This window comes from Heloderma suspectum, chromosome 4, assembly GCF_057233095.1.
Source record: "Heloderma suspectum isolate Gila_16-S chromosome 4, 16-S_ref, whole genome shotgun sequence".
NCBI lineage: Eukaryota > Metazoa > Chordata > Lepidosauria > Squamata > Helodermatidae > Heloderma > Heloderma suspectum.
This window is the reverse complement of record NC_139461.1, coordinates 82,156,888-82,184,358: the sequence shown is the minus strand read 5'-3', so window position 1 is coordinate 82,184,358 and position 27,471 is coordinate 82,156,888. Positions and strand designations below refer to the sequence as shown.

Genomic DNA, 27,471 nt, shown 5'->3' with positions numbered 1-27,471 from the left:
TTTTAAAGGTCCAATCTTTGAGATAGTCTGACAATTCTTCCCGACCTTGTCTGTACTACAGAGGTATTTTCTGGGACCATCCCTTCTATATGGGAGACTCTCCTGAGCTGTGGGCCCTCTGGAACTTGACTTTGTGCCATGTTGGGTAGGAGGCACCAGAACTGGACCCAGTTTCTTCGAAGCAATCCTTGTGGGGTTTTACAATATAAGTCCTTATATTGGGTGTATAGACCTAGGGGACATTGCCTGTTCTTGCACAGTTCCATATTCCGTATTCTTTTGGCTTTGTATCCAAATGGTATCACCTGGAAACAATGTTAGTAATGTTTTTGCTCTGTGCCTAACATTGAGGTTAGACTGCTGTTGTTGCTTCCTTTCCTCATCCCATCTTTGAAATTCCTTCAAGTCAGGCCACTTGGGTTTTAGGTCACAAGATAAGGGGGTCTGTAGCAAACGTCCTATAAGTGGTTTGGCTGGAGTGGGTCCTGAAGGCAGAGGACTGGATCTATATGCAAGATTAGGATCATTTGTCTTTTTTCAGAAAAATTTTAAGTATTTGTTCAGCCCTTTCCACTTCTCCATTACTTTGGGGATTATGTGGAGTAGTGGTGCAGTGATAAAAGTCATAGATGTCTGCAAACTCTTTAAACTTGTCAGAGACCTACTGAGGTCCATTATCAGAGAAAAGGATCTCTGGAACTCTGGAACTCCATGTTTGGCAAATATCACTTTCAGTTTTTGGAAGACCTGATTTGTTGAAATTCGGGTAAGTAAAGCAAGATCAATATATCCAAGAAATAATCAATGACCACAATATGTTTCTGCTGGTTGCCAGGGTCTCCCAGGCAGCCTTGGAGGGAGTTAAGGTTCAGGGGCCTGCTTCCTTGTTTCAGTGCATTCCGTGGAATTTTCAACTAAGGTTTTTATTTGCTTGCTAACCCCTGGCCACCAAATGGACTGCTATGCTATTGCCCTTCACTTAGTAATACCTTGATGCCCTTTGTAGATCTTTTGAAGCATTTCTATCTGGAGCTCTTTGGGGATAACAATAAGCTAACCTTTTAAAAGCAAGCCATCTGCTATGTGAAGATCATTCCTGTCCATTCAATAAGGCCTCACATCCTGAGGGGATTGTCTCCTGTAGCCCTGCCCCTGTTGGCAGAGATGGATTATTTTTTGACATGTTGCATCTCTCCGCTGTACTTTCTTAAACTGCTGAAGTCGCCGTGTTCATACTGGTATCAGAGCCTGAACAAAATCAATGTAAACTTTCACATCTGGTTCTAGGGCCCTTTCTGCCTTTATGAGTAGTAGCTGAACAGGAGCCCTAAAAATGTGTCTTCTGCTATAAATTATTTTCCTGGTACATGTTCAGTGTTAAAGGAAAATATCAATAGGTGGAGTCAAAATCTTTGGACTGTAGGTAGAAGCTCATCCGGGGGCTTTGAGCCCAGTAAAGCTACCAGGGTGTTACGGTCCATCTGTGTGTCAGATTTCAACTCCACCAAATAAAACCTGAAGTGTTCACAGGCCCACGTAACTGCTAATGTTTCCTTCACCAGTTGAGCATAGCATTGTTCCATTTCAATATGGCATCTAAATATAAATGCAACTGGGCACCCCAGTGGTGACCTGGCTGCATCTGTATAAGTACAGCTACTAATACATATGGGGATGCATCAGGAGCTACTGTTGTTGGATTGGTCTCTGAATATTGTGCTAAAACTGGGGAAGATAACAACTTTTTAAAAAATTTCTGCATATGCGTCTTGTTGTGTATAGCCCCAGGTTCATATATTGTCCCCATGCAGGGGTTCCTTTAGAGGCTTTGTGACATGAGCCAAGTTTTGGTTTTTTTTAAAAATCCCAAAATTATTTGCCATTCCTAAAAACCATCTTATAGCACATACATCTTGAGGTACAGGCAAATTCAAAAGTGCAAAAATCAGGGTCAGGCTGAATTCCCTGGTTGCTAATTATACGTCCAATCCATTTTATCTGTTCTTTTCCAAATGTACATTTATCATTCAGTGTGAGTCCCACAAGTTCAAAATGTTCTCAAACTCCATGCAGTCTCTTATAGTGCTCCTGCTGAACTTTGCCATAAACCAGCACATCATCTGCGCAGCAAAGAATACATGGAAATCCAGATACAATTTGTGAAATACTCTTTAGGAAGCGCGCAGAGGCAGACGAAAAGCCAAACGGGACCGAATTGAAACAGTATCTTCCAAAGAGAGTAATGAAAGTGGTTAATGGTCTAGATTCCTCAGCGAGGGGGTTTATAAAGGAATTGGGACTCAGTGTGGTGCAGTCAAGGCAAAAGGAGTGTGATGGCATCAGCTTTATTTCATGGTCTCCTGATTTTTTGCTCAGTCCTGTTAAAACCTGAAGGTACATTTTTGAAGTATTTCACTTGTTTTGTGCGTTATTCTCCAGTCTCTGTACTACATGTAGTTGCTGTATTGCAAGCAACCCCAATAGGGATGCAGTAAGGTCTTATATCATACACACAGGTTGATGAAGAACCTTCCCCTCTTTTTCCAGTATTGCCTGAAACTGGCCCAAGAATTTCAGTGTATTGTTACTGGCTCCATGTAGAACTTTATTTGTTGGTTGTAGCCAGCCATCTCAATACAGATCATAGTTTTTTGTGGGAATTACAGTGACAGCAGCTCCTGTATGAATTTTAAATTGAGAACTTTTCTGTTTAAGTGTATGTTTGTATACCAAGATGGCATCTGTTCTACTGACATTATAGGCCCTAAAATATGGATTTCATAGGTTCTTCATCATTGGCCCTTATTATTTGTTCTTGTATCATTTCTACAGTTGTAGGTGTTCTGCATACTGCTGCAGAATGCTCTATTTTGAGGCATTGCCACATTCTACTCCCTTTGGAGGGCACTCTTGCCAATTACGAGTATGCCACCTCTTCCACATAGTGTATGTTCTCTCCTGAAGTTCTGGTTACGTGTCTTGGTCTCACGTACTCAGATTGAGCTGAAGTTTTAGGTTGTACTTTTAGTCTGACTACATGTTCACCCATTTTATTCTTGATTTTTACTGTGCCCACATTATCTGGCATATCAATGCTTGTGGGACTAACATATAAGTCCAACTGTTGTTTAATTATGATTTCGTGCATTCGCACTTTTGCTATTGCATTGGCTAATGTGAGACCAGAACCCAGCTAAGGTTGAGCTGACAATTTTATATCTTTTTATGCCCACAACAATCCTGTCCCTTATAAGCTCTTTTTTATTGTTCCATAGTAACACTGTATACAGCAGGAATAAAAGCTTCTGCAGTTTCTCCTTGCTTTGGCACCTCCTATTAAATTTTGCTCTTTCATATATCAGGTCTTGTTTTCCTATAAAATGGTTATCAAAAGCTTCCTTTACTTTCTTAAAATCTTTTTGGTCTTCCGCTATGAAAGGTAGAATACAAAGAATATCATCTGCAATGCCACCCATTGCAAAAATGAGAGCATTCACTTGCAGACTCTTCTCATGGAGGTTTTGCTGTGAATTGGTAGTACTCCATGGTCATCCATGGCCCATGACAGCATGGCCATCCCACAGCCACCCCAGAGCTTTCAGTGGAAAAACTGGAGTTTCTGAGACTGGTTATACTCTGATTGGTTGATTTAATTCATTTTCTCCTCGCTTCTGTGCTCTGTCCTCTGCATTTACTTCAGCATGGTAGCCCAGCCCCAGAGGTGTGTCTTTCACCTGCCTGTGACCTCTCTGAACCCAGTCAAGGCGTGTTTCCCCTCCCATTCAGAAAAGTATCACCCAGGAGTGCATGCACAAGTTAAGTCAACATTACTATCCCTCAAAATAGCACATTCACAAATACTGTCTCCTCCCAAGCTGCAAACAGGGTTTCATCACATTTCATGCAACACTTCCCACACAGCAGAGATTTCATACATCGTAAATGAAGGGAGATCGTATGGGGCAAAGTAAACTGGAGCAGCCCCCCTTCTGTGCATGTTTACTCAGAAGTAAGAAGTAAGCATTTAAAGGGTGAAAGGCTAAGTTTAGAAACTCAACCTGAAGCAATCTTTCGCTTCTCCGTGAAATCGCTATCTCAGTGCTGCGCTACTTTGATGTTGAAAGAGTTCCTGTTGTCCTGTAAAATCTCAGTACCAATCCTTCAAGATCACGGGAGCTTCTTATCTCATCGAGAGCAGAGAGGAGGAAAAAGCAGGGTAGAAAGGGGGGATTTTGGCTTCTCAAGGCAAAAGTGCACACACTGGGGAAAAAGTGGGTGATAATGTAGTAGCAGAGGGGAGCCTTCAGAATTGTGAATTAGTTGCTCTCCATTCATAATAATGTAATAGTAGCAGGGGGGAGCCTGGACAGTGGGGGGAAACTTCTCTCATTGGTTGAGCATCCCCTGCCAGTCTGATGACATTCAGTTCTACTCCCTCCCACCCTGACGTATGTTCCTTTCAAGAGGATTTTAAAGGTAGCACACACTCGGCTTTTCTTGCTTCGTGTGTCCCTAACAGACCAAAGCTGATCCCATGAAAATCCAGGTAATCATCCAATGTGCTTCTCACTCCATTGTTGTGAAGATGCCCCTCTGGTGTTCTTACGGTTTCTTCTTCAACCAAGAAGTCATCCTGTGTCTCTCAAGTTTCCTAATCCAGCTGAGCCAACTGCTGAAAAAATTGAAAATCAAATTTTGAAGTTGAGCCATTTGTGTTATAGGCTCCATAGCTTTAAAAACTTTTAATTCTTGCTCGACTCTCTGATTATTCCAAGGCCTCTCCCTTTCTAGGGGCTCTCATTTACTTTCTCTTTCACTTTGCAGTGGTTCTTCCCTGCTCTGTTGATCTGATTTTAAACTTTTGCTCCTGTTGTTTCCTTTTCTTTTGTTTTCTATTCACCCTTGCAGCCTGGAGTTCTTTGTCTTTTTCCCCCTCTTCAGTTCTCATCTGCTGGGTCAAAAAATGGGCCCATTCTGACACCTTGTAGAGAGTATGAAAAAAAATAAATCAGCAGTGGTGTTGCAGTAGAAACTGAAGTGCCTCTCCCAGAGGAGATACCCCCTCCATTATTGAACTCCACCTCTCCTTCTTATTCTGCCTTTAACCCATAAAGAACCATAATATATCCTCCCACAGCACTCTCTTTAAAGAACTACCTATACAACAGATATGAACCCATCTGGATAAGTATGGTATACACACTTTACCTATAGGCAAAACAGTATGGGAATAGTTAGAACTGCTCTGAGCATATGGGAAGTTTCTGATCACTACATATTAATAGAAGATATGCATAAGTGTATATCCTTTCCTGTACCTTAAAAAAATAAGAAAAACTTAAAACTGTTCTGTACAAAAATTGTGCAAAGGGCAAGATTTTGGACAGCCTCCTCTTCATAAATAATATTTATTATTCATAAATAATATTTATTGATGGCATTGAAAGAGAGCAACTCCAACCCTTTAGCCTATGTACTGACATTAATTCTCCATGGGAACTCTTGAATTATCCATTAACAAGCCACCAAAACTATTAAATCCTAATCTAATTGTTAAGGGATAGAAAGGGCAATCTGGTTTCACCAGATTACAAATAATTCAGAGAAAACTCCACTGCTTTATTATTTGACAATATATTGATATGGAGCCTCTGGAATAAGCCCAAAATAAATTAATGAGATCTGTATTAGCTCTTTTACCTAACACTCCAGCCTATTAATCAGGCTAGAGGTTCATCTTATCTTTTGCCTTTGGAATATATTGCACTATTATAAGCTATTATTTCAAGCTATGTATCAGGGGGAAAAAATAGATTGCAAAGATAATGTATAATAAACCAAGGTCTGGTCAAAATGTGAGTAGGCAGAATGAAGATGACTCATCAACTTACAGGTAACTTGATTAGTTGGCTACTGAAATTAAATGCATATGATCTGGTGAAACAATGGCATCTGACATATTCCACATACCAAACTTTCCCCATGGTATAAAAATGGATGTTATTATAAGTCAAACGTTAGAAAATTGCACAATCAAGATAATTGTATGCAGCTGGGGCATATATTGCCTTTCACTTTCAATCGTTGAAATTATGATGGAGAGTAACCAGTGGAGGTTCCTCCTTAGGGCTAAATGGATTTGCCCCCAAACCAAGAAAGAAGAAAAAGAAAAAATGCATTTAAAGAGTTAATCGTATTACATTAATCAGTTAACTGTTTCTACGTGGCCTAGGCTAAGTCACTGACTCATTAATGCTGGTTTTCGTTTGGTTGTCCAGTCCCATTGCTTCTCTCTCGTGTCTGAGTCTCTAGTTTCAAGCTGGCTTTTCCTTCAGGCCTCTTCGATGCTGTCAGGGCAAAGGGGAGGGGCCTGCAGGCTAGAGACTCACATGACAAGTCTTCTTCTCTCCAGTCTTCTTAGTACAGGGAGGACTGAATTACTAGTTTCACTATTGGGCCCCTATTCTCAGGGAATTATCAAAGCTTTCAAGTGAGTCTGCCAGCAGTTGTAAGGCAGTTTTCAGCCAACCACATAAATCCAGTGAGGCTTGAGTAGGGCCAGCCTGTTGGATACCATTTTCCTCCAACTGGCTGACTTTTCTCTATTAGGGCAAGGCCACATAGGAACCAATTGCCATATCAGGAAGAAAAGGCACACTTCAAAGAGCAGATTCCCCCCTCCCTTTGTAAGAGGCCTGGTTCCTCTAACAGGCCCAGGAAAGCGTCTTCTCCCATACCAACCCACCCAGTCACTGAGGTAATCGGAGGGTATGCTCCTGGTGGTTCCACATAGACCTATGGCCTGATTGGAGTCCACCAGGAGAAGAGAATTCAGTGTGGTGGCCCCCTTCCTATGGAATTCCCTGCCCCTAGAGTTCAGGCAGGTGCCAACACTGTGTTGCTTCCGGCATTCCTTAAATGACCAGCCACAGTTTTTATTGGCATTTTGTTTTTAATAATTTTAATATCATGTTTTAATCTTTTATCTTTTTTACTATTGTACTTCTTGTGTTCACTGCTCCGGATTTTTTTTTGGATGGGGAGCGGTATACAAACATTGTAAATAAATAAATAGGGAGGCCTGTCCTAGTAGGCTTTTATGTTCAAATTCGTACCACAATGTCCTCTCCCTCCCTTCAAGGAATTACGTGGAAGGACAAGACTCTCCAGTGGTGGTGACCTGCAAGGTGTGTGCCATGTTTGTTTTCTTGCCTGAGAACAACATGGCCTACACCTGCAACAAGTGCAAGTTGATCACGCTGCTGGAGGAAAAAGTAAGTGGACGGGAGCGGCGACTATCGACCCTCCGGGGAATAAGAGAACACAAAGAGTTCTTGGTCAGAATAGGGGAACTACAGCAGCAAAGGGAAGACCAGAAGCTTGAAGAGCAACAGCAAGATGAGGCAGTGGGAAATGCTGAGGTGAAGAAAAATGGAGTAGAGGATACTCCTTGGAAAAGGGTGACAGTTAGGAGAAGAAGAACTAGATACCACTCTGCACCAGTGGAAGCAGTGGAGCTGTGGAACCGATTCCAGGTACTTGCGGATGAGACTGGAGGACAGCCTGCAGAGGAAGAATCACAGGGGAACCTGCATGAGAGTGAGCAAGAGGCTGAAGGTCAGTCAAACAGAGGCAATGAAACCCAGGCCTACAACCAGAAGAAGAGAAGAGTGGTAGTAGTGGGAGACTCCTTGCTGCATGGGATCGAGACCCAAGTATGTCGTGAAGACCCGTGGACTCGCCAGGTATGTTGTCTCCCAGGAGGACAAATTAGAGACGTGACTGAAAGGTTGCCTGCACTCATAAAGCCCACTGACAGGTATCCCTTTCTTCTCATCCATGTGGGAACAAATGATATCGCCAAGCGGAGGTATGAAGAGATCATGTCAGAATTTGAAGCTTTGGGAAGGAAACTCAAGAACTTTGGGGCCCAGATATCATCTCATCCATCCTTCCAGTAGTTAGAAGAGGGATAGAAAGGGAACAAAAAATACTCCGGGTGAATGACTGGCTATGAAGGTGGTGCCGACGAGAGAGATTTGGATTCTGGGACCACGGGCTATACTTCCTGGAAAGATGGGCTGTTGGCTAGGGACGGGTTGCACCTCACAAAGGCTGGGAAGAATGTGTTTGGCCACAGCATGAAGAACTTCATCAGGAGGGCTTTAAACTGAATCCTACGGGGAAGGGAGATGTAATGTTGGGGGTAACAATGGACATAGGCGCATGCACTGCAACGGAGAGAACAGCTCTGATAGCGCCCAATAATAGTCTTCAGACACATGTAGGAAGAAAGCCAGACTATGAAGCACATGGTCTTCGATGTCTATATACTAATGCCCAGAGTATGGGAAACAAACAGAACGAACTTGAACTCTTAATACAAGAGGGAAATTATGACCTGATAGGTATAACTGAGACTTGGTGGGATGACTCTCATGACTGGAATACAGCAATTGAAGGACATAACTTGTTCAAAAAGAACAGGAGGAACAGAAAGGGAGGTGGGGTTGCATTGTATGTGAAAAATACATATCTCTGCACAAAAATACAGGAGGAGGAGCTTGGTAGCCCCATCGAGAGCATCTGGATCAAAATAAATGGAGCAAAGAATAAAAGGAACCTGGTGGTCGGAGTCTACTACCAGCCACCCAATCAAGGAGAAGACGAGGATGAAACTTTTGAAAAGCAAATAGCCAATGTTTTAAGGAAGCATGATGTAGTAGTAATGGGGGACTTCAATTTCCCCGATATTTGTTGGGAGACAAATTCTGCAAAACATGGCCCCTCCAGGAAATTCCTGACTTGTGTGGCGGATAACTTCCTCCTACAGAAAGTAGAGGAAGGAACTAGAGGATCGGCTATCCTTGACTTGATCCTAACCAACAGAGATGACTTAGTGGATAAAGTAGCAGTTACAGGAACTCTGGGGGAAAGCGACCATGTTGTACTTGAGTTCTTGGTTCTAAGGGAAGCAAAAGCTGAGTGTAGTCAAATGTGTACCCTGGATTTTAGGAAAGCTGATTTTATAAACTCAGAACAATGATCAGTAAGGTCCCATGGCAAGCGATGCTAGCGAGAAAAGGAGTCCAAGATGGGTGGGAGCTTTTAAAAAAGGAAGTTCTCCAGGCACAATCACAAACAATTCCAACAAGAAGAAAAGGTGGAAGACAACAGAAGAAGCCAATGTGGCTTCACAAAAAGCTTAGGGATGACCTGAAAACAAAAAAGGACACATATAGGAAGTGGAAAGAAGGCCAAGTAACAAAGGAAGAGTACAGGCAGATAGCACAGGATTGCAGGGATGGCGTCAGGAAGGCTAAAGCTGAGAATGAGCTGAGGTTAGCAAGGGATGCTAAAAACAACAAAAAGACTTTCTTCAGCTATGTGCATAGTAAAAGGCAGAGGAAAGAAATGGTGGTTCAGCTATTAAATAAGGATGGCAAAATGATAACAGATGACAAAGAAAAGGCAGAGGTGCTCAATTCCTACTTTGGCTCAGCCTTCTCCCAAAAGAGGGTCTATGACCACCCTGGCAAAGGCAAAGTACAGGCTGAAGGGGCAGGATTGCAGCTTGAGATCAATAGGCATATGGTCAAGGAACACCTAATTACTTTGAATGAGTTCAAATGTCCAGGGCCAGATGAACTGCATCCTAGAGTAATAAAGGAACTGGCAGAAGAACTCTCAGAACCGCTGTCTATTCTCTTTGAGAAATCATGGAGGACGGGGGAAGTGCCAGATGACTGGAGGAGGGCTAATGTTGTCCCTATCTTCAAAAAGGGTAAAAAGCAGGAAACTGGGAACTACAGACCAGTCAGTCTGACATCAATCCCTGGGAAAATTCTGGAGCAGATGATAAAGGAATCCATCTGGAAGCACCTTGAAAACAATGCCGTGATTACTCGAAGCCAACATGGATTTGTCAAAAACAAGTCCTGCCAGACAAATCTGATCTCATTTTTTGATCAAGTAACCTCCCTTGTAGACCATGGGAATGCTGTAGACATCATATACCTCGACTTCAGCAAAGCTTTCGACAAAGTGCCCCATGATATTCTGATGAGCAAACTAGCTCAAAGTGGGCTAGATGAAATAACGATCCGGTGGATCCACAGTTGGCTACAGAATCGGACTCAAAGAGTGCTCATCAATGGGACCTTCTCAAACTGGGGAGAGGTAACGAGTGGGGTACTGCAGGGCTCAGTCCTGGGCCCAGCGCTCTTCAACATTTTTATTAATGACTTGGAGGAGGAGGAGGAGGTGCAGGGAATGCTGATCAGATTTGCAGATGACACCAAATTGGGCAGGATAGCTAATACTTTGGAAGACAGAAACAAAATTCAAAGTGATCTGGATAGACTGGAGCGCTGGGCAGAAAACAACAGAATGACATTGAATAGGGATAAATGCCAAGTTCTGCACCTAGGAAAAAGAAACCAAATGCACAGTTACAAGATGGGGGATACGTGGCTCAACCACACTACAAGTGAGAAGGATCTTGGAATTGTTGTCGATCACAAGCTGAATATGAGCCAACAATGTGATGTGGCTGCAAAAAAGGCCAATGCTCTTTTGGGCTGCATTCATAGAAGCATAGCTTCCAAATCCCGGGAAGTACTAGTTCCCCTCTACTCAGCGCTGGTAAGGCCTCATCTGGAGTACTGTGTTCAGTTCTGGGCACCACACTTTAAGAAGGATGCAGACAAACTGGAGAGGGTTCAGAGGAGGGCAACAAAGATGATCAGGGGACTGGAAACAAAGCCCTATGAAGAGAGACTGAAAGAACTGGGCATGTTTAGCCTTGAGAAGAGAAGACTGAGGGGAGATATGATAGCACTCTTCAAGTCCTTGAAAGGTTGTCACAGAGAAGAAGGCCAGGATCTCTTCTCGATCATCCCAGAGTGCAGGACACGGAATAATGGGCTCAAGTTACAGGAAGCCAGATTCTGGCTGAACATCAGGAAAAACTTCCTGACTGTAAGAGCAATACGACAATGGAACCAATTACCTAGGGAAGTGGTGGGCTCTCCCACACTGGAGGCCTTCAAGATGAGGCTGGACAGCCATTTGTCAGGGATGCTCTGACTTGGATTCCTGCAGTGAGCAGGGGGTTGGACTCGATGGCCTTGTAGGCCCCTTCCAACCCTACTATTCTATGATTCTATGATTCTATGTTCACATTTGTGTCCCTCCCTCCAAGAAGTTCCAAGTTGCAGAGATGTCATTCCCTCAATCCCCTTTTATCCTCACATAAACCTTGTGGTTAAGGTGTGAGATCTAACTACATGGCTGTGTAGGCCTTTGAAGTGTTTAATATTAATTGTTTTTGTATACTTTTTTTTTTTTTAGCATGAATGTTCTCAAAAGAATAAATTTGTGCAGTTCTGCTAGGGTTGCCATCCCTCCAGGATTGGCCTGGAGTCTCCAGGAATCAGCATTAATCTCCAGGAGATTCTTGAAAGCAATCCTGTAGATTTTAGCAGTTTGATATTGTGTAAAATATTTGGTGTGGGAGAATGAAATCTCCAGGCATAACTTCAGTCAGGCCATGTTTGGATGTCATGTTAAGCCATGGTAGCTTAATAAGCTACTCACGGTCGCTTATTTTTGAAATAGTCCATGATGCCCTGCCACATGACCAGGCTAATACGCTACTGTGTGTGTAGCTTTTTAAGCTACTATGCCTAATCTGACCCATCCTCCTGCCCCTCTGCAGTCCTCCTGCCAAAGCAGTGGTGTTTTTTCACCCATTCATTGCATCGAAGTAGGGACTACAAGGAGCGAAATCTCAGTGTGCACCAAAAAGGGGGTGGCACAAGTAAACCCTTTGCAGAAGTTTGCAGGATCAGGACCGAACTTCACACACAGCCCCTCCTAGTCAGGAGGTGCCTGATGCACCATCAAAACCCTATGCAATTATACCCAGAGGAGGGGAAATCCTGGGGGAACCAAAAAGGGGGTGGTGACTATAATAACTTGGGGGGGGTGCAGGATCAAGACCAAACCACACACAGCCTCTCCTACTCTGGAGGCATCTGATGCACCATCAAACCCCTGCGCAATTACACCCAGAGGAGGGAAAATCCCAGGGGAACCAAAAAGGGGGTGGTGACTATAACACCTTGGAGGTTTGCAGGATCTGGATAAAAGTTCATAGGCAGCTCCCCTAGTCAGGAGGGACCCAGTGAACCCACAAAACCCTCAATTGCTCATTTCCCCCCAAAGCCATTGCTTTTTATTTTTCCTTTGCACTGTTGCACATTTCTGAATTTGCAAATTTTCAGAGTTGCGAACGGGGATCTTTTCCTCTTTACTTTTTCGTTTACACAGATGCACATTCACAGTAGTGACCAGGGAAATCTGTGATTGTGGAACTTCTCTGTACAGGATCACACAATCTGGGAAGGGTGACATTCTCAGCAGGGGAGGCTGTTATGATGTTACTTCGCAGCTACAGGATCACACGATCAGGGACAGCTGGCCACAAATGGAAAAAGGGGGTGGGACCTCTAGATCCATGACAGTTTGCTGGAATGGGGTGAAATTGCACAGGTGGGGTGCCCTCATGGGGAGCCTTCAGCTACTGTAGTAGATAATTGCACACTTTTGCTTCTTATGGAAAAGTGAGCAGTTCTTTCCCTATTCCCCCTTTTCCCCTTATTTCCCAAGTCGGGCAGTTTCAAAGCAGTGATCAGGGAAGCCTGTTATTGTGTAACTTCTCTGTAGCAGGGTAGTGCGATAGTGCGAGGCTGTCATTGTACTGGGGGAAAGCTGTCATTCTGTAACTGTAGCGTGGTATCAGGGAAGGCTGTGCTTGATTGGCTGCAATTGTCCCTGGGCTACTTGTCACATCTCGGAAAAAGGGCTCTTCCAGCTGGAGCAGAACAGCCGCAGCAGTCTTGGCTGCTCTTGCCAGCCAACTCCGTAGGCAATCAGAATAAGCATGGTGAGCTCCAGATGACACGATAACTCATGGTGGGTTAAATAAATAACCCATGGTGGGTTAATAACCCTTACTGCAGACCGTGGGTTATCAGAGTGGCTTATTTCAGCCCAATAAGCCATCGCAGTTTAAAAAATTGTTTACTGTGCTGATAGTGAAAGGCTTTGAGCATGAGAAATGTGTCTATATGTTATATTTGTTCTGTAGGAGAAACTTCATCATCAGGAAATATGGAAACATGTTCAATTTGGAGAATAAAAATAGTATTTATGTAATTATAAATTAGTATTATATAATAATGTATATTAATATATAATATTAAGTATTATATATCATTATAAATTAGTATTTATAATTTCATTTTTTATATTTCTATACTGTCCCATAGCTGAAGCTCTCTGGGTGGTTCAGAAAAATAAAAGTTTATTTATGTAATAAGTATTTTCTAACTACTTCACTGCTATAACTTCATTCACCATGATAAAAGTAGTTTAACGTAGCTTACTTGGGGAAATGGAGTAAAGTAATATCAGGTTCGCTACAATTAAGTTCATGCAGACACCATAGCTTTGAATCTTTTATTTAAGGGGATATCCCTCCTCCATCTTTGGGGGGATTTAACAATCCCAAGGTATGCTAAAGCTAGCCTCAGGGTGCCTAACTTTATTTATAAAAATGAAAATAAACAAGGGATAAGTATTGGAACTAGTGTGATAATGAAGCAAGACATATGTCATCTGGTAGAGGAATGGCAGATTAATGCTTTTGAAAAATACATTACAGGGGGAAATGCTAGAGAAGGGCTTTTGTTTGGCAAACAGTGTTTACCCCAGTGTTTCTCAGACTGTGGGTTGGGACTCACCAGTGGGTCTCAGCTGACATTCAGTGCCTCTGTTTGACTGCCGTGTTCCATGGCCACACCATGCACACTGCATAGGCAGGTGTGGCAGTGGGAGTTGGGTAGAGAGCAATATCTGGGTAGAGGCTAATATTTTTAATAATAAATAAATTATATATATATATATATATATATATATATATATATATATATAGTTTTTAAATGGGAATAAAGAGGAATGGGATAGGGAACCTGTTGTAGGAGGAAGTGAATGTAAAAGCAAGAGGAGGGAGGGATGACAGAAACTGGCAGTTGGGGACAGGGTACATGTTAAGTGTGAAAGGAGAAGGGCATCAGAAATGACAGGAAATGGGTAAGAAGACTTTGAAAGGCTCATGGGGGGAGGAGAAAATATCTACAATATAAAATAAACACTTTTCTCTACTTAGAGCAGTGGTCCCTAACCTTTTTGGGTTGGTGGGAACATTCAGAATTTTGACAGTGTCATGGGTACTCCCATAAAATGGCTACCATGGAGGGGCTTGCTCCATGGAGGGGCACGGAGGGGCATGGCCAGTCGCAAAACACTCATTTCCCAGAAGGCAAACTGGTGAGACTAATAGGAAAGTAAGTAGCCTAAGAACCTAAGCATGAGGCAGAGATGGTGGGTCTGAGCTTCAAAATAACCACTCATTTGAACCCAAAGAAAGATTGTGAACCCAAAGAAAGGGCAGCATTTTGCTTTGCAGCATGACAATCTCCCAGTTTTTTTTTTAAAAAAAAAAACAATTTAAAATAGTCTTAAGAAATAAAATTAAAACCAGGAGAGGCAGGCAGCTTGGTGGGCACCAAGGGAAGTGTCCATGAGCACACCCAGACTTAGAACATCAGACTTGGACCATCAGATTTGGACCATCAGACTTTCTGGATCAGCAAGTTCGTCTTGAAATGTGGAAGCTAAGTACTAATACCTCCAGAGCCAGTATCTGTATTTAACTTGAGGGAAGGTGAACTATGGAACTCCCTGCTACAAGGAAATAGCTGTGGCAAAGAATTTAGCCATTTTCAAAGGGGATTAGATATCAACATAAAATGTTATTAGTAATTTTCAGCTGATCATGCCAAACTCTACCTCCATCTGTCACCATTTTGTGACTGGCTCAGGCCCTACAACATCATTTTGTGACTGCTGGGTCTCAGTCATTTTCAGCTTTCTCAAGCAGGCCCTGGGGGAGAAAGTTAGAGAACACCTGGTTTATCCAAAAGTGTGCATACACACACACACAAATATATATGTGTTGTACACGTGCGCTACTACAGCTGTTGTAGCCATGCATGCTACACACAAGCAAAAGAAAGAAATTGGCCCCACCAACTCCAAACCTCACCACTGAGAGTAACAAAAATAGGTTTTGGTTTGATATTAAGTTTTTGCTGGGAACCAGCTATAGAAAATTTGCTACATAACCTTGTTAGACTCTTCTCTATAAAAAATGCCCAGGAAAAACTTGTTTCAGGTGTACTGAATAAAATTTGTCTCTGGCATATACTTAGTTATACATTTCTAAACCTTGGTGCCATGCTTTTTATAGAGGTGGATACGAAGTTGGACAAAACCTTTCCACAGACAATGAAGTAAAATATTACAGGGATTCTTATTGAAAATCTTACTGAAAACCAGTTTGTTTCTGGTTTTATTTGGTACTTTGTTGTCGTTTATGGTTTATTATCATAGTTATCATTATCATAGTTAAAGGTGTACTAAAGTAGGATGAGGAGATTTCAGAGAAGTTTAATGAATTCTTTGCATCTGCCTTCACTGCAAAAGATGTAGGGCAGGTTCCTGTGCCTGAATTGATATTTTCAGGAAGCAAACTGAGGAACTGAGGCAAATAGTGGTGACAAGAGATGAAGCTCTAGAGACTGGACTACATTCACAAACTGAAAACAAACAAATCACTGGGTCCAGATGGTATGCATCCAAGAGTCCTTAAATCAAATGTGAAATTGCTAATCTAACAAAAATATGCCTCTAAGAACAGCCTCTGCTTAATGTAAGGAAGCATAAAGTGGTGCCCATTGGGGCAAAAAAAGTCTAACTTTACGTATACACTGATGGAATCTGAGCTGGTAACAAATGACCAAGAAAGAGATCTTGTGGTTGTGGTGGATAGCTCGATGGAAATGTCAATCCGGCCTGTGGTAAGGGCAGACTCTGTTAGTCATAATTAAGAAAATAATTAAAAACAAAACAATGCAAGGGCAACCTGGTCCCTCAAGGAGTCAATTGGTGAGTACCAAGGACAGGGCCTTCTTAGTGGTAGCCACACAGTTTTAGCATTCTCTCCCCATGGAAGCCTGATAAGCTTTTTAGATGGCGCTTGTAAAAGCTTTTATTACAGAAGGTATTTTATGATTGTGTCCACTGTTTTTAACGTGCTCTGTTGGTTTTTAATGCTGCTGTGTATTTTTAGTGCTTTATTTGATTTTTTAATATTGTATTTATTGTTTCTTTTTAACATAAGCTGCTTTGGAAAATTAGTTTGAAAAGTGAGGCATAAATAACTTAAATGAGTAAATAGAACTGGCTATTTTTTCTTGGCTATTAATATTGATTTGTCATCATATTACAACGTGCTCAAAAATATCAGTCAGATGAACTAAAGTAGATTACCATTAGAAATCTCACAAGGGTAAAGCTAAAGGCTTTGGAAATACTTCAAAATGTTAAATGAGCTGTAAAGTGGAACATTCTGCATAACTTTCTAGTAGTGTCATATGCATGATGGCTATGGATTGAGATAACTCAGGCTAACCTGTGTTTATAAAATAGTCAGAGTGTGTCACACATTTGCACCCATCATATAAGAATTATCCTCAGACACATTTCTCAGCAGATGATGCTCATGCATTCATACGTACCTTCTTAAATTCTTGGCTAACAGGGGTTTAAAAATCTCCTTTTTTGTCTGTAGTCAAGTACACATGCCTAAAATATGTTTCTTTAACACCTTTTGGCATTTCTATATATTTAAGATATGAATCTTAGCAGCAGTGAAAAACGGTGCTCTGTGTATTTGGCTGAATGATTATATATTGCTCCCTAGCAAGAGAAATTCAGCAACTGAATGGTGTTGTAGTGGCATATAACACAGCCATGAGGGCTGCTAATAAATCCCAAATTACATAGGTTTGAAGATCTGCACTGAGCAGTCATTAAGCATTGTTCTTCAGTTGTGTAATTTCATTTCATTAAGTATTTGCATACTAATAGAAAGCTCTAGTTAGAAGTCTCCCGTTGTGAGTGATGGCCAACCACACCCCTTCTCCCCAGACCTAGTGTTTACTTCCAAACTCACCCACATTTGCCTTGGAAAAGCCCAAAAGAAGCTTAAATGTTCTCAGCTGCAATAAACCATAACAAAACTGATATGAATAATGAACTTAATATGCCATAAAGACAGCTTATTTGCTTTTTCGCCTTACAAGGTAAGCTCATACCAAATATAAGAAAAGGGAAATGTGTTTTTTTAAAAAAAAAAAACCTTCTTAAAGCATAACAAACTATTTTTAGAAGAAGTTGCAATGTATATTTCATCCAGCATGTGAATTTATTATAAATGCTCTTGCATAAAGATCACCAAATTGTGTTACTTTTATTCTTGGTTTTATTTTCATTTTGCTTTATTTAGAACAAGTTGTATTCTGAAATTTCAGCAATAAAAGAATGCTGGGGGGGGGGTGTAGCTGTGTAGCTAGCTAATTAATTTTACCAGCCCTAGACTAAAGTGAATTTGAGGAAAGGGGACCATGCTCCTTGTATCGCTAAATATTACTGAAGTGTTGATTGCTGACAATGTTTCAAGTGGTAATTTGTCTGTTGTGTGTAGCAGGAAACCAAACAGACGACATTTAAGCAGGGAGTAGATAATTCTTTTCAGGACGTTCATACTTGTAAGATATATTATAGATCCCTCAGTGCAGGAAAGGGTTTTACAGTAATTAATAAAGTTTCTTTATGGGGGGGAAAGGTAAACTGTCTTTTTATTTTATTGAACGTTTTGGTTGAATTAAACTATATATTAGCACTTGAACTCTGCACTGAATTTTTAAAAATCACCGCGAGAAGGCTTCACATCATTTCCCATGAATGATTTCTTGAAAAAACAGGCAAGTCTCAACACACAATTTTATTTAGTAAGTGATCAAAAGGATATTTGAATAAAACTGACAATATTCATTTTTAATAGAGACTTGCCTTAATTTGTTTTTGAGTTTCCATTCCTTATTTCTCCCAGCAAAAATATAGCCCCCTTTTAATATAAGATGATTTAATTGCATTGATGCTTTAATGAGCCAGTGGAGATAGTGTTTTGAATACTGAACTAGAGCCCGGGAGTTCCAGATTCAAACTGTCACTCAGCAACAAAGCCGGTAATCCTAACATACCCCACCATGTTCTTGTGAGGATGAAAAGGGGGAAAGGAGAACCATGTACACCAACCTGAGTTCCTTGGAGTAAGGACCGGATAGAAATGTTACGTGTATGTGTGTAAACTTTGGGAGTTTATACTAATGAGATATCTTGAATATTATTACAATTTTAAATATATGCAACCTGTGTTAAATGACTGGTTTTCCCACTAGTCCTAATGGTTTTGCAGCAGTCACTGTTATTATTTGGGTCAGGACACTCCAGGGATCTCAGTCAAGGGCTCCAGACAGGAGTTTGAGCTATCCAAGCAATAAGAGGTGCTCAATGAAATTTTGCTCACAGTAGGCTATTGAAAATGTATCTGTATTCTGTAGTGCGACAACCAAGCAATTCTGTGGGGAGGCAGGGGAAATGGACAGGCACATCCAGCCTGTTAGAATTGCCATGATCTACCCAGTTTAAGGGAGTATTCATATAGGGATCCCATAGAGATGCATAAAGCTAGATAGCAAACATGACAATTCCTCCTGACTGACTCCACCAGTGATGTATACCACTGACAACACCTGCAGAAGAAACATTACTGCACATTATTTATTATTTTTATTTTATTTATTTATTGCATTTATACCCCGCCTTTTTTCCTCTTGAAAGGAACCCAAGGCGGCTTACATTATCCTCCTCCTCTCCATTTTATCCTCACAACAACAACCCTGTGAGGTGGGTTGGGCTGAGAGTCTGTGACTGGCCCAAAGTTACCCAGTGAGCTTCCATGGCTGAGTGGGAACTAGAACCCGGATCTCCCAGCTCCTAGTCCAACACTCTTGCCACTACACCACACATTCAGACATCATGGGAAAGGGGGCTATTACAAAGTGTTTTTTTAAAAAACACATAAGAACAACTGGGTTTTTGTGACATGTGAACTGTGGTACTGAGGCTTACAGCTACATTGAGCCCAGGACTGTACAGCTAGAGACAAGTTTTAAGAACAAATCCCACCCCTGTGGATCATCCAGTTGTTGGTCTTCATCTCCACCGCCCCCAACACAATTTTGTTGGTTGGAGACCTACATTAAATCGATTCTTCATCTGAATGTTCCTTTTGCATTGTTTCCCTTTCTTCCCTATCTGTTAAATACATCCTAGTTCTTGTTTTTCATATCCTAATAAATTACCCTCTGGGTTTCCCCTACCCTCTTCCAGGGAATTGGGAGGCTGGAGGCACGGCATGCTATTTTGGGGGCTAGCATTTTTTCTCCTCATTTATGCCATGGCTACTGTGTGAAACCAGGTCTCCATAATTCAGACCACCACAAAATGTTGCTGGTAGGGAAAGTGGGGTTACATTAGGGTAGGAATTATAACATCTTGAGACACCTGCAGTATCTTGCCATACAAGCAGACGCTGGGTGTGTTTGCAGAACACACTAACCCATAGTTGGTGACAAGCTATGCACTGTGGGTTGTTCCACAAACAATCCACAGTGCATAGCTTGTGCTTCCAACAGACAATCAGGTTTGCTGTGGCTTGTTTCCTCCTTCCTTCCATCTCGGTCCTCCACCCAGTATCCCAAGTTCCTGCATGGCAGAACCTGTTTTGTCTGTCTGTTTTGTCTTTTGGCTACCCCTTTTCCAGTCATTGGCTTTTTTCCCCTGTAAGTTTGTTTTTGATGGTCTTTCACAATAGCACTATAGCAGAATAACACTATAGCACCATGAAGAAATTAAAAAGGAGGAGAAAGCAGCCATATAGAGCAGGGATGAAACTGACCAAGACATTGACAGACTGGAGAAAGTAGTGAAAACGTCATGTACCAGCAGTATGATGTGGGGGGAATCTAAAAGTAATAAGATGTCCCTGGCAGCTGTCAGTCACTCCATCATAATAGCACTATAGCACCTTGAAGATTAAAAAAAAAGGGGGGGGGAGTGCTTCACATTACCAACTTCTCAAGGAGATGCCCAGGATTTAAAAGGGAGAGTTCTCCTTGTAGTCCACACCTGGCTGAGTCAGCATCCCCTCTTCTTCACAGAAAATTCCCACTTTTCCCTCCCAATCAGAGCAAAAGAGGGGGGAGCATACTTTTCTATGAAAAAGAGGGGCTGTTGACTCAGGGATGGGTGCACTACAAGGAGGACATCCCCCAGGGTCTGGTCCACCCTTAAAATCCTAGAACAAGGCATTGGTTGTTGCCATGGCTTGTTTCAAAAAATTAACCCACCCCATGGGAAACTGTCTAGGTTTGGATGACACGCTAACCCACCATGGGTGATCACTCATGATGGGTTGGCATGTCGTGTGAACCCAGTCATTGTAACAGTATTGATTATTAGTGTACATTGGGTTGGAGAGAATAAATACAGGGTCTCAGATTATGTTAATGCTCCTGAAGATTATGCATCATGGCAAAGGAGAAGCTTATTAAGTCTTGGATTCAAGACTTGGATTCAGTCCTGTATGTTTAAGAATTCATTTCATTTTAGGTACTGAATTAGGGCCAAGGCATTTTCTTGCATACAGAGGAGTTCTACCAAAAATGGCTTCGAAAAAGTGTACAGAGAAAGGAGGGATTAGCAATGGTTGGTTCTCCTGGGGTGAAAGTCTTTTGGTGGGAGATAAGACATCTGGGTGACTTGAGAAGACATTTTAAGGAAAATGTGCGTTAAGCAGGAGACAATTCTAGCTCTTCCCTAATCATGGTTGGTCATATTGGATGATCTGAATATGCCATAATGTGGGGAGCTCTTGCAAGCAAGGTCTGTCAGTCTAGTGTCCTAGGGAGTAAAATCTGCATTGTCTAATAAGTTTTATATATGCTTAATTTATTATTTATTCAATTAATTGGTTAATCAGTTTAAAACCCCTTTTTATTGATAGAAAAATGCTTTGATTAACCAAGTAGCAGATTTTAAGTGTGTGTGTGTGTGTGTGTGTGTGTATATATATAATTGCATATTTTAAAAAACACAAGTGTCTGCATCATCTCAGAAGAGGCATTCCCCTTCTTTCCCACACAGGTGGGAATTCCTCTTTCAAAATGATGCCTACTGTAACATGCATGTGCTAATGGTTTTTCTTAAGAGCTATGGGCAGTATCCAATGCAACACTACTGCTAACATAAATTACATTAGCAGTAGTGTTGCATTGGATACCATGCTATTGTTTTGTTCATATTTATATATTATAACTAATAGGACAAGGGAGGATTTGGCCCAAATCAGGTAAACCTCTGCCCAATTTGGGTCAACGCTTTCTCCACCAGCAGCTCCCTGTGCCCATCCAGAGGGCTCCCCAACCCTCTGGAGAGACCTTTCAGGGAGCACAGGGAGCTGCAGGGCGAAGGAGAGGGGTGAGAAACTTTCTTCCTGTGAACCTCTTTCAGTTCAATTAGCTTAGGATCCAAGCCATGATATTTGGAGATGCAAAATGGTACCCTTTCTCTAGTGTTTTATTCTAAGGGTGGACGATAGCATCAATAACCTCATACCCTTTAATGGCTAGTTAACCATCTGCCTGGAGAAATGGAGGGGTGAAAGGGATAGTTTCTGCCATATTAAATTTGGGCCAGAGACAGAGAGAGAGAAAAGCAGTTGTTGTTTTTTCAAGTGGAGTCTGGGACCTACTGGGACCTACTAAGAGGTCCCTGGCTTGCTGGATGTTACTAAGAGGTTCCTGGCTGGTAGAAGCATCAACTGAGATACTGAAATGCTAGATTGATGTTGCTTTGGGATTATTACTACCTGCATGCTATTTGTATCCTACCTGCTTAGCCTCTGCAATTCATAAATTAATAGTTTATTATAAAAGGCACTACAAGCCTCAGGCCCCTCTCCATGTAAGGAAGCTGCTTTATGAAAGCTCTGGCTACCCCAACCTTTTAGTTCATAAGGAAATGCTCTACATATGCAGGGGAGATTCCCACTGTGCAAGCACAGCATTTTACAAATTGAAAGGAATGGGGCAACTGCTTCTCACCTAGAGCACTCTGTCCAGCATGGCAACATTTCAGATCACGTTCATTAGGTTTTGCAAGTACTAATCTTGCTTACATTGTAGCTGTTCTTTCTATAAAACTAAAATCTTTTGAAAATTAGGAAATAAGAGGAATGTCTCCATTTATGTAAGTGCTGCATCATCGAGAATTTGCAGCACATAACAATCCCCACGTCTTTATCACTTGGATAGTAGCAGAAGCATATAGATTGTTTAATTTATTGGATAAAGGGGCAGCTCTTCTTTGAAGCTGCCTTGAAAAAAGCTGAACCAATCTCACTGCCTTTGTGTAAGTACCTGCAACTATGCCACTTTCTTAGCTAGACTCACATCAAGCCACCAAGCGCCTACTCACTTCTGGATCCTTCACTGAAGCCGCTGCTTTACTTAGGTGGAAGATCTGATATAATCTATTTCTAATATCCTCCCAATGCCATTTTTGGATGACAACTCATCTTATGTACAGGCATGGGACTTAGGTGAGTTTATGGAAGAAGATAAGCAGCATTGTATCTGAACCACTTTCACAACCTTATCAAGGAACGCAAATATAAAGCAAGCTCAATAAAAACTTCTCAGGAGGTGGTACCTTACCCATGCTTCACTAATGCACCCAAACTATATTCGGTATTGTTGGAAAGGAAGGATATGGACAGTTTGGTTCAGACTTTGGTGGGAATGTCCAACACTGTGGGAGTTCTGGAATATAATTTCTAATTACTACTTTAGGAACGTCTCCACAGATCACTCCTAAAGCTATGGCTTCATCATGTTGATCCTAATGACTCTGGATTCCTTCATGATGACTCTCTTAGCAATTGCATACAATAACAAAGTTGTGTATACCAAGTAATTGTAAGTCTCCCAAACAACCTTCTTAATGGTACTGGATTTATAATTTGGGATACCATGGCTATGTATAAACTTACTCAGCAAATGGAAAAAGCAGGGAAACAAGAGGTGTTATGGCATCATGTTTATGATGCCCATCAAGCTTCCAATCAAATTCTAGTCAAATGGAGATGCATACATGTTTTCTGGTTTGGCTACATAACATATACGTCCAAGCTCTCTTAATAGTTAGTGAGATTCTCCTTAGGCTGTTTTACTCTACCTGTCTGACAAACTTACCCATGATATACTAAGGACTGTAATCAGTGAGGGGGTTTTTCCTATTAATTACTAATCTTTTTATATTGTTGTATGTCTTCTTCCTTTCTGTTGCCTGTATTTTTAACTTTATTTCAAACTAAAATCCCATGTTTTTTTAAAGGGTGGGAGTAATAGTAAATTAAATATTTAAAGTGTATTTTGCTTGCACGGCAGGTTCCTCAAGATGAATGGTCTGGGTACACTCCACGAGGCAAAGATGATGAGATTCCATGCCGGCGAATGCGAAGTGGCAGTTACATCAAAGCCATGGGAGATGATGACAGTGGGGACTCTGACACCAGCCCAAAGCCATCTCCAAAGATTGCAGCACGAAGAGAAAGCTATCTCAAGGCCACCCAGCCATCACTTACAGAACTCACCACCCTCAAGTAAGACATTTTTAGAAAAGCTCATCATTATGAATGAAATTCAAATGATGGCCACATCTTGATATTTCTGCACTAGCAAATATGAGGTTGAACAGGAGTGAGTATAGGAGGTCCCAACTGTAGTGTTGCAAACCATGGTGCTTTGCTGGCCTTTACCAGTAGATACATTTTTAAGGCTTGGTAGGCTGTAGCATACCTCTTCAAATGATTACATCATCTTTGAGTGATATAATACATATCATGTATATAGTAAAGCCTGGTAACTTCAAATCCCTGTGCCTTGATGACTCACATGGATGATAAAAATGTTTGTTGTATTCGTGTTTGTCCGCTGCATTCTTTATCTGAAGCTTTGCTCTGCTTGCCATTCCCATCAGAAGTCCCGGTTGGCTGGGACACAAGATACAGGCCTTTTAGTTGCACTGCCCAGATTGTGGAACTCCCTGCCTTGGGAGACCTGGTTAGCCCCCTAGTTAGTTAGCTTTTTGGCAATCTGACAAAAACTCCCTGCTCCAAGCCGTTGGGTTAATTTAACGCCCCCGCCCCTCCACCTGCTACAGGCAGTTTTGCATGGTTCTCCTTTTTTAGGTTCTGTTTCATTCTATTATTTTGTACTATACTGTGTTTTTAATTTGTGATTATGATCTGCCTTGGGGGGCCCATGAGAGGCCAAAAAGTGGAATAAAATATATTATAAATAAATAAAATGCACACATTTTTAGGTGCAATACAGGCTATAGACAGAAAAGCTTTCTTAACCCCCCCAAACCACCCACCCCCCAATGTTGTACTCTTGACCCTAGTGACAAATATTTAGGAAGGTCAGCTTATCGCTTCTGGTATATGCAAATGTAATTGTCCCCTGTATCAGAAATATAAGCAACACAAGGCCTATGGGCTGCATCCAGGCTACCCATAGAAAACCTCCTGGAAAAGGTGTTCTTCTTTTTTCACCAAGAATTACTGTTAAGTGAACAGCATCTGAGGTAGCTGCTTTCTAACAGTTGTCCAGTTTCATGGACAGCATGAGCTCGAGACGTTTTCCTGCATGAGATGAAGGATAGAAGCTGATCAGACCAGCATTTAAATTTATTTCAATACATGGTGATGGGGCAGAATGTTAGTTTAGGGAGCTCAGGGCAGTCCATGCGGCCCACAAAGCTCTGTCCTCCAATACTTCACCACCAACCTCTACCCCTACCCCCGGCAACCATTGCCTGAGGCAGCCACCTCGATCTGGCTAGTGGTAGAGCTGGCCCTGTGTTATGTGTCGGATGTCAGAAGTCTCTACAGACTTTCCAAGTCTATGGATGCTTCCACCCAGACAACAACAAATCAGAATATTCTCTAGGTCATCTTACGTGGCTTGAAGTTTGGACAAACATGGTAGCCAAAAATGCCCAGCCAAAATGTATATGTGAAATCCTTGTATTATTAAAATGGTAACATTTCAAGATCCCTAACTCTTGGAGGGCCACTATGCTGACAGGATATGAGCTGTGTTCTTTGGTGTGAATGCACAGTACACCTACTGTAATTGCTTGAAATAAATCCATGGGGATGGGGAAACTACTCTGCTATGGGCGAGTTGTCTTTCCTAGAAACAGTGTGAAATGCTCTATCAGTAATCCTTGGATTAATAAAAGTGTATTATTGGTGGAAAACCACAAATTAAACACACAAGTAATACACTGTGCTCAGAATAGATTTTAGGGAAGTTAGATGTGCTAAACAGAAGAAGTATATGCTGCAGCTATGACTGTAGGGGGGATACTTTCTGAATCCTTATATTCTATATTCGGTTTGGATCTAGGTGGCTTTGCTGGGACTAATGCTGCCACCGATAAGGTCCTGCTGTGCTTATATGGGGCCTCTCCTGCTGATCCCAAAGGACGGGCCAAATCCTACACAGTTCTGGTAACTTGTTTATAAAGCTTTCTAAATCCGCAGGGGATGGAACTTTTATTCCCAACTGGGAGTCCTGCATTTGAAAAGGTATTGCAGTATAATTGCTGAAAGAGCTTGGGGAGAGAGAAGGGTGCATTATTGTATACTGCTCTTCCTATCCTTTTAAAATTATTATTTTTTATTTAAACATGAGAAAAGAAACCATGTTAACCTCATTATCTGCTTCCCTGCAAGGAATGTTTTCCCGCTCCAGGTTCCAAACTCCATGCTTTTCCCACCCATACAATTGTTGTGCTCATTCTTTTCTGGGGAATGGTGGGAAGGAAGAGAGAGAGTTTCATTATCAATGCAGCTTTTTATGAGTATAAAATCAGAGCTGTGCTGTGGTCACCTTATGTAAGGCGAAACTTATGTTCTGTTTTCTCCTGATTTTTCCCCCTTACCATATCTCACAATCTCCCTCCTACAAGCTGTTCCCCATGCCATGGTTTCCATGTGGTTACAGAACACATTTTGAACGCTGTAGTTAAAATTCTGAATAAAACACAGCTTGCTGTGATCATGAAATCCACACCTCCGCTGTTCTACACCCATTATCCAACTAGGAAGTGAGAAGCTGTTTCTTTCTTCATATGGCAAAATTTGCTTGGTTTTTTTTAATCACTGTCAAGCAAGTAAAACTGTTCTAACTAAAATGTATTTTTTTCTGCTCAGGATTCAAACAATTAGTGAAAAGAAAAGAAAAATAAAGAATGATCCTGATTTTAAATAGATGAACTAACCTGTTAACTGGCTTTAACAAAATCATGGGTCAAACTATTGCCTTGAAGAAAGGGAACCTTCATTAGTACATACCAGTTTTGGAATAGTAGCCTTCTGGGAGACAATGTACATGTGAAACATTCGAGGAGGAGAGCTGTATTATTTTCCCCTATTCAGTCAAAAGAAAATTGTTACATATGGAAAAAGCAATAGATTGGTTTGTTGTTGTTCAGTCGTTCAGTCGTGTCCGACTCAGAAAAGTACATGCACACCATGGGTTGTATTGTATCCCAAGGTGCTTGTCTGTATGTAGAAGGTGTCTTTTGTTCATAGAAGGGCTGTTTCACACCTCACACTAGAGCACTGCATGAAAAAAAGCTAAACTAAATCCAGAGAGGTTCTTCTGCTGGCATGAGTGCTCATACAGCCTCTAGCCCAAGCAGAAGCATGAGAACTATACTAGAACCTAGCTAGTTATTTTATTTATTGAAATGTTTTATAAACCTCCTTTTCCAGCTGCCTTGGCAGGCGATTCTGTCAAAGCCCTGGCTGATCTCTGGAATAGGGAAATGGCTGGGGCAGCGGACACAGTCCCTCCTGAGCATCCCCTCTCACAGAGCGGAGCCAAACCAGCACCCCGGTTCTCTAGGGAACTGGCGGCGATGAAGCGAATGAGACGGAGACTAGAGCAATGTTGGTGGAAAACTTGGAATGAGTCCGATCGAACACAGGCTAGAGCTTATCTGAAAGCCTCCTCCGTGGCAGTGAGGGCAGCAAAGAAGTCTTTCTTTTTGCCACCATTATATCTGCAGGGAGCCGGCCAGCGAAGCTGTTTCGAGTGGCCAGGGGCCTCTACAGTGTGGCCCATGTGATGAAAATTCTGACCACTCGACAGCCTGCTGTGAGCAATTTGCCCAGCGCTTTGCTGATAAAATCGCTCGGATCCGTTCTGACTTGGATGCTGTAGTTGATGCAGATCCTGTGGATGTCACTTGGGCTCCTGCTTGTTCAGTGTTGATGGATTATTTTCCATTTGTGCAGCC

The 27,471-nt window shown here is 41.7% G+C and overlaps 1 protein-coding gene across 1 annotated transcript in view; it reads left to right on the top strand.

Moving 5' to 3' along the window:
- The window catches only part of DLGAP1 (DLG associated protein 1), a 430,241-nt gene that overhangs the window by 258,972 nt on the left and 143,798 nt on the right, over positions 1-27,471 (top strand). The window contains exon 5 of the mRNA XM_084849805.1: positions 23,544-23,758. Coding sequence (XP_084705931.1) covers positions 23,544-23,758 — 215 coding nt within the window. The remainder of the gene's footprint in view (positions 1-23,543; positions 23,759-27,471) is intronic.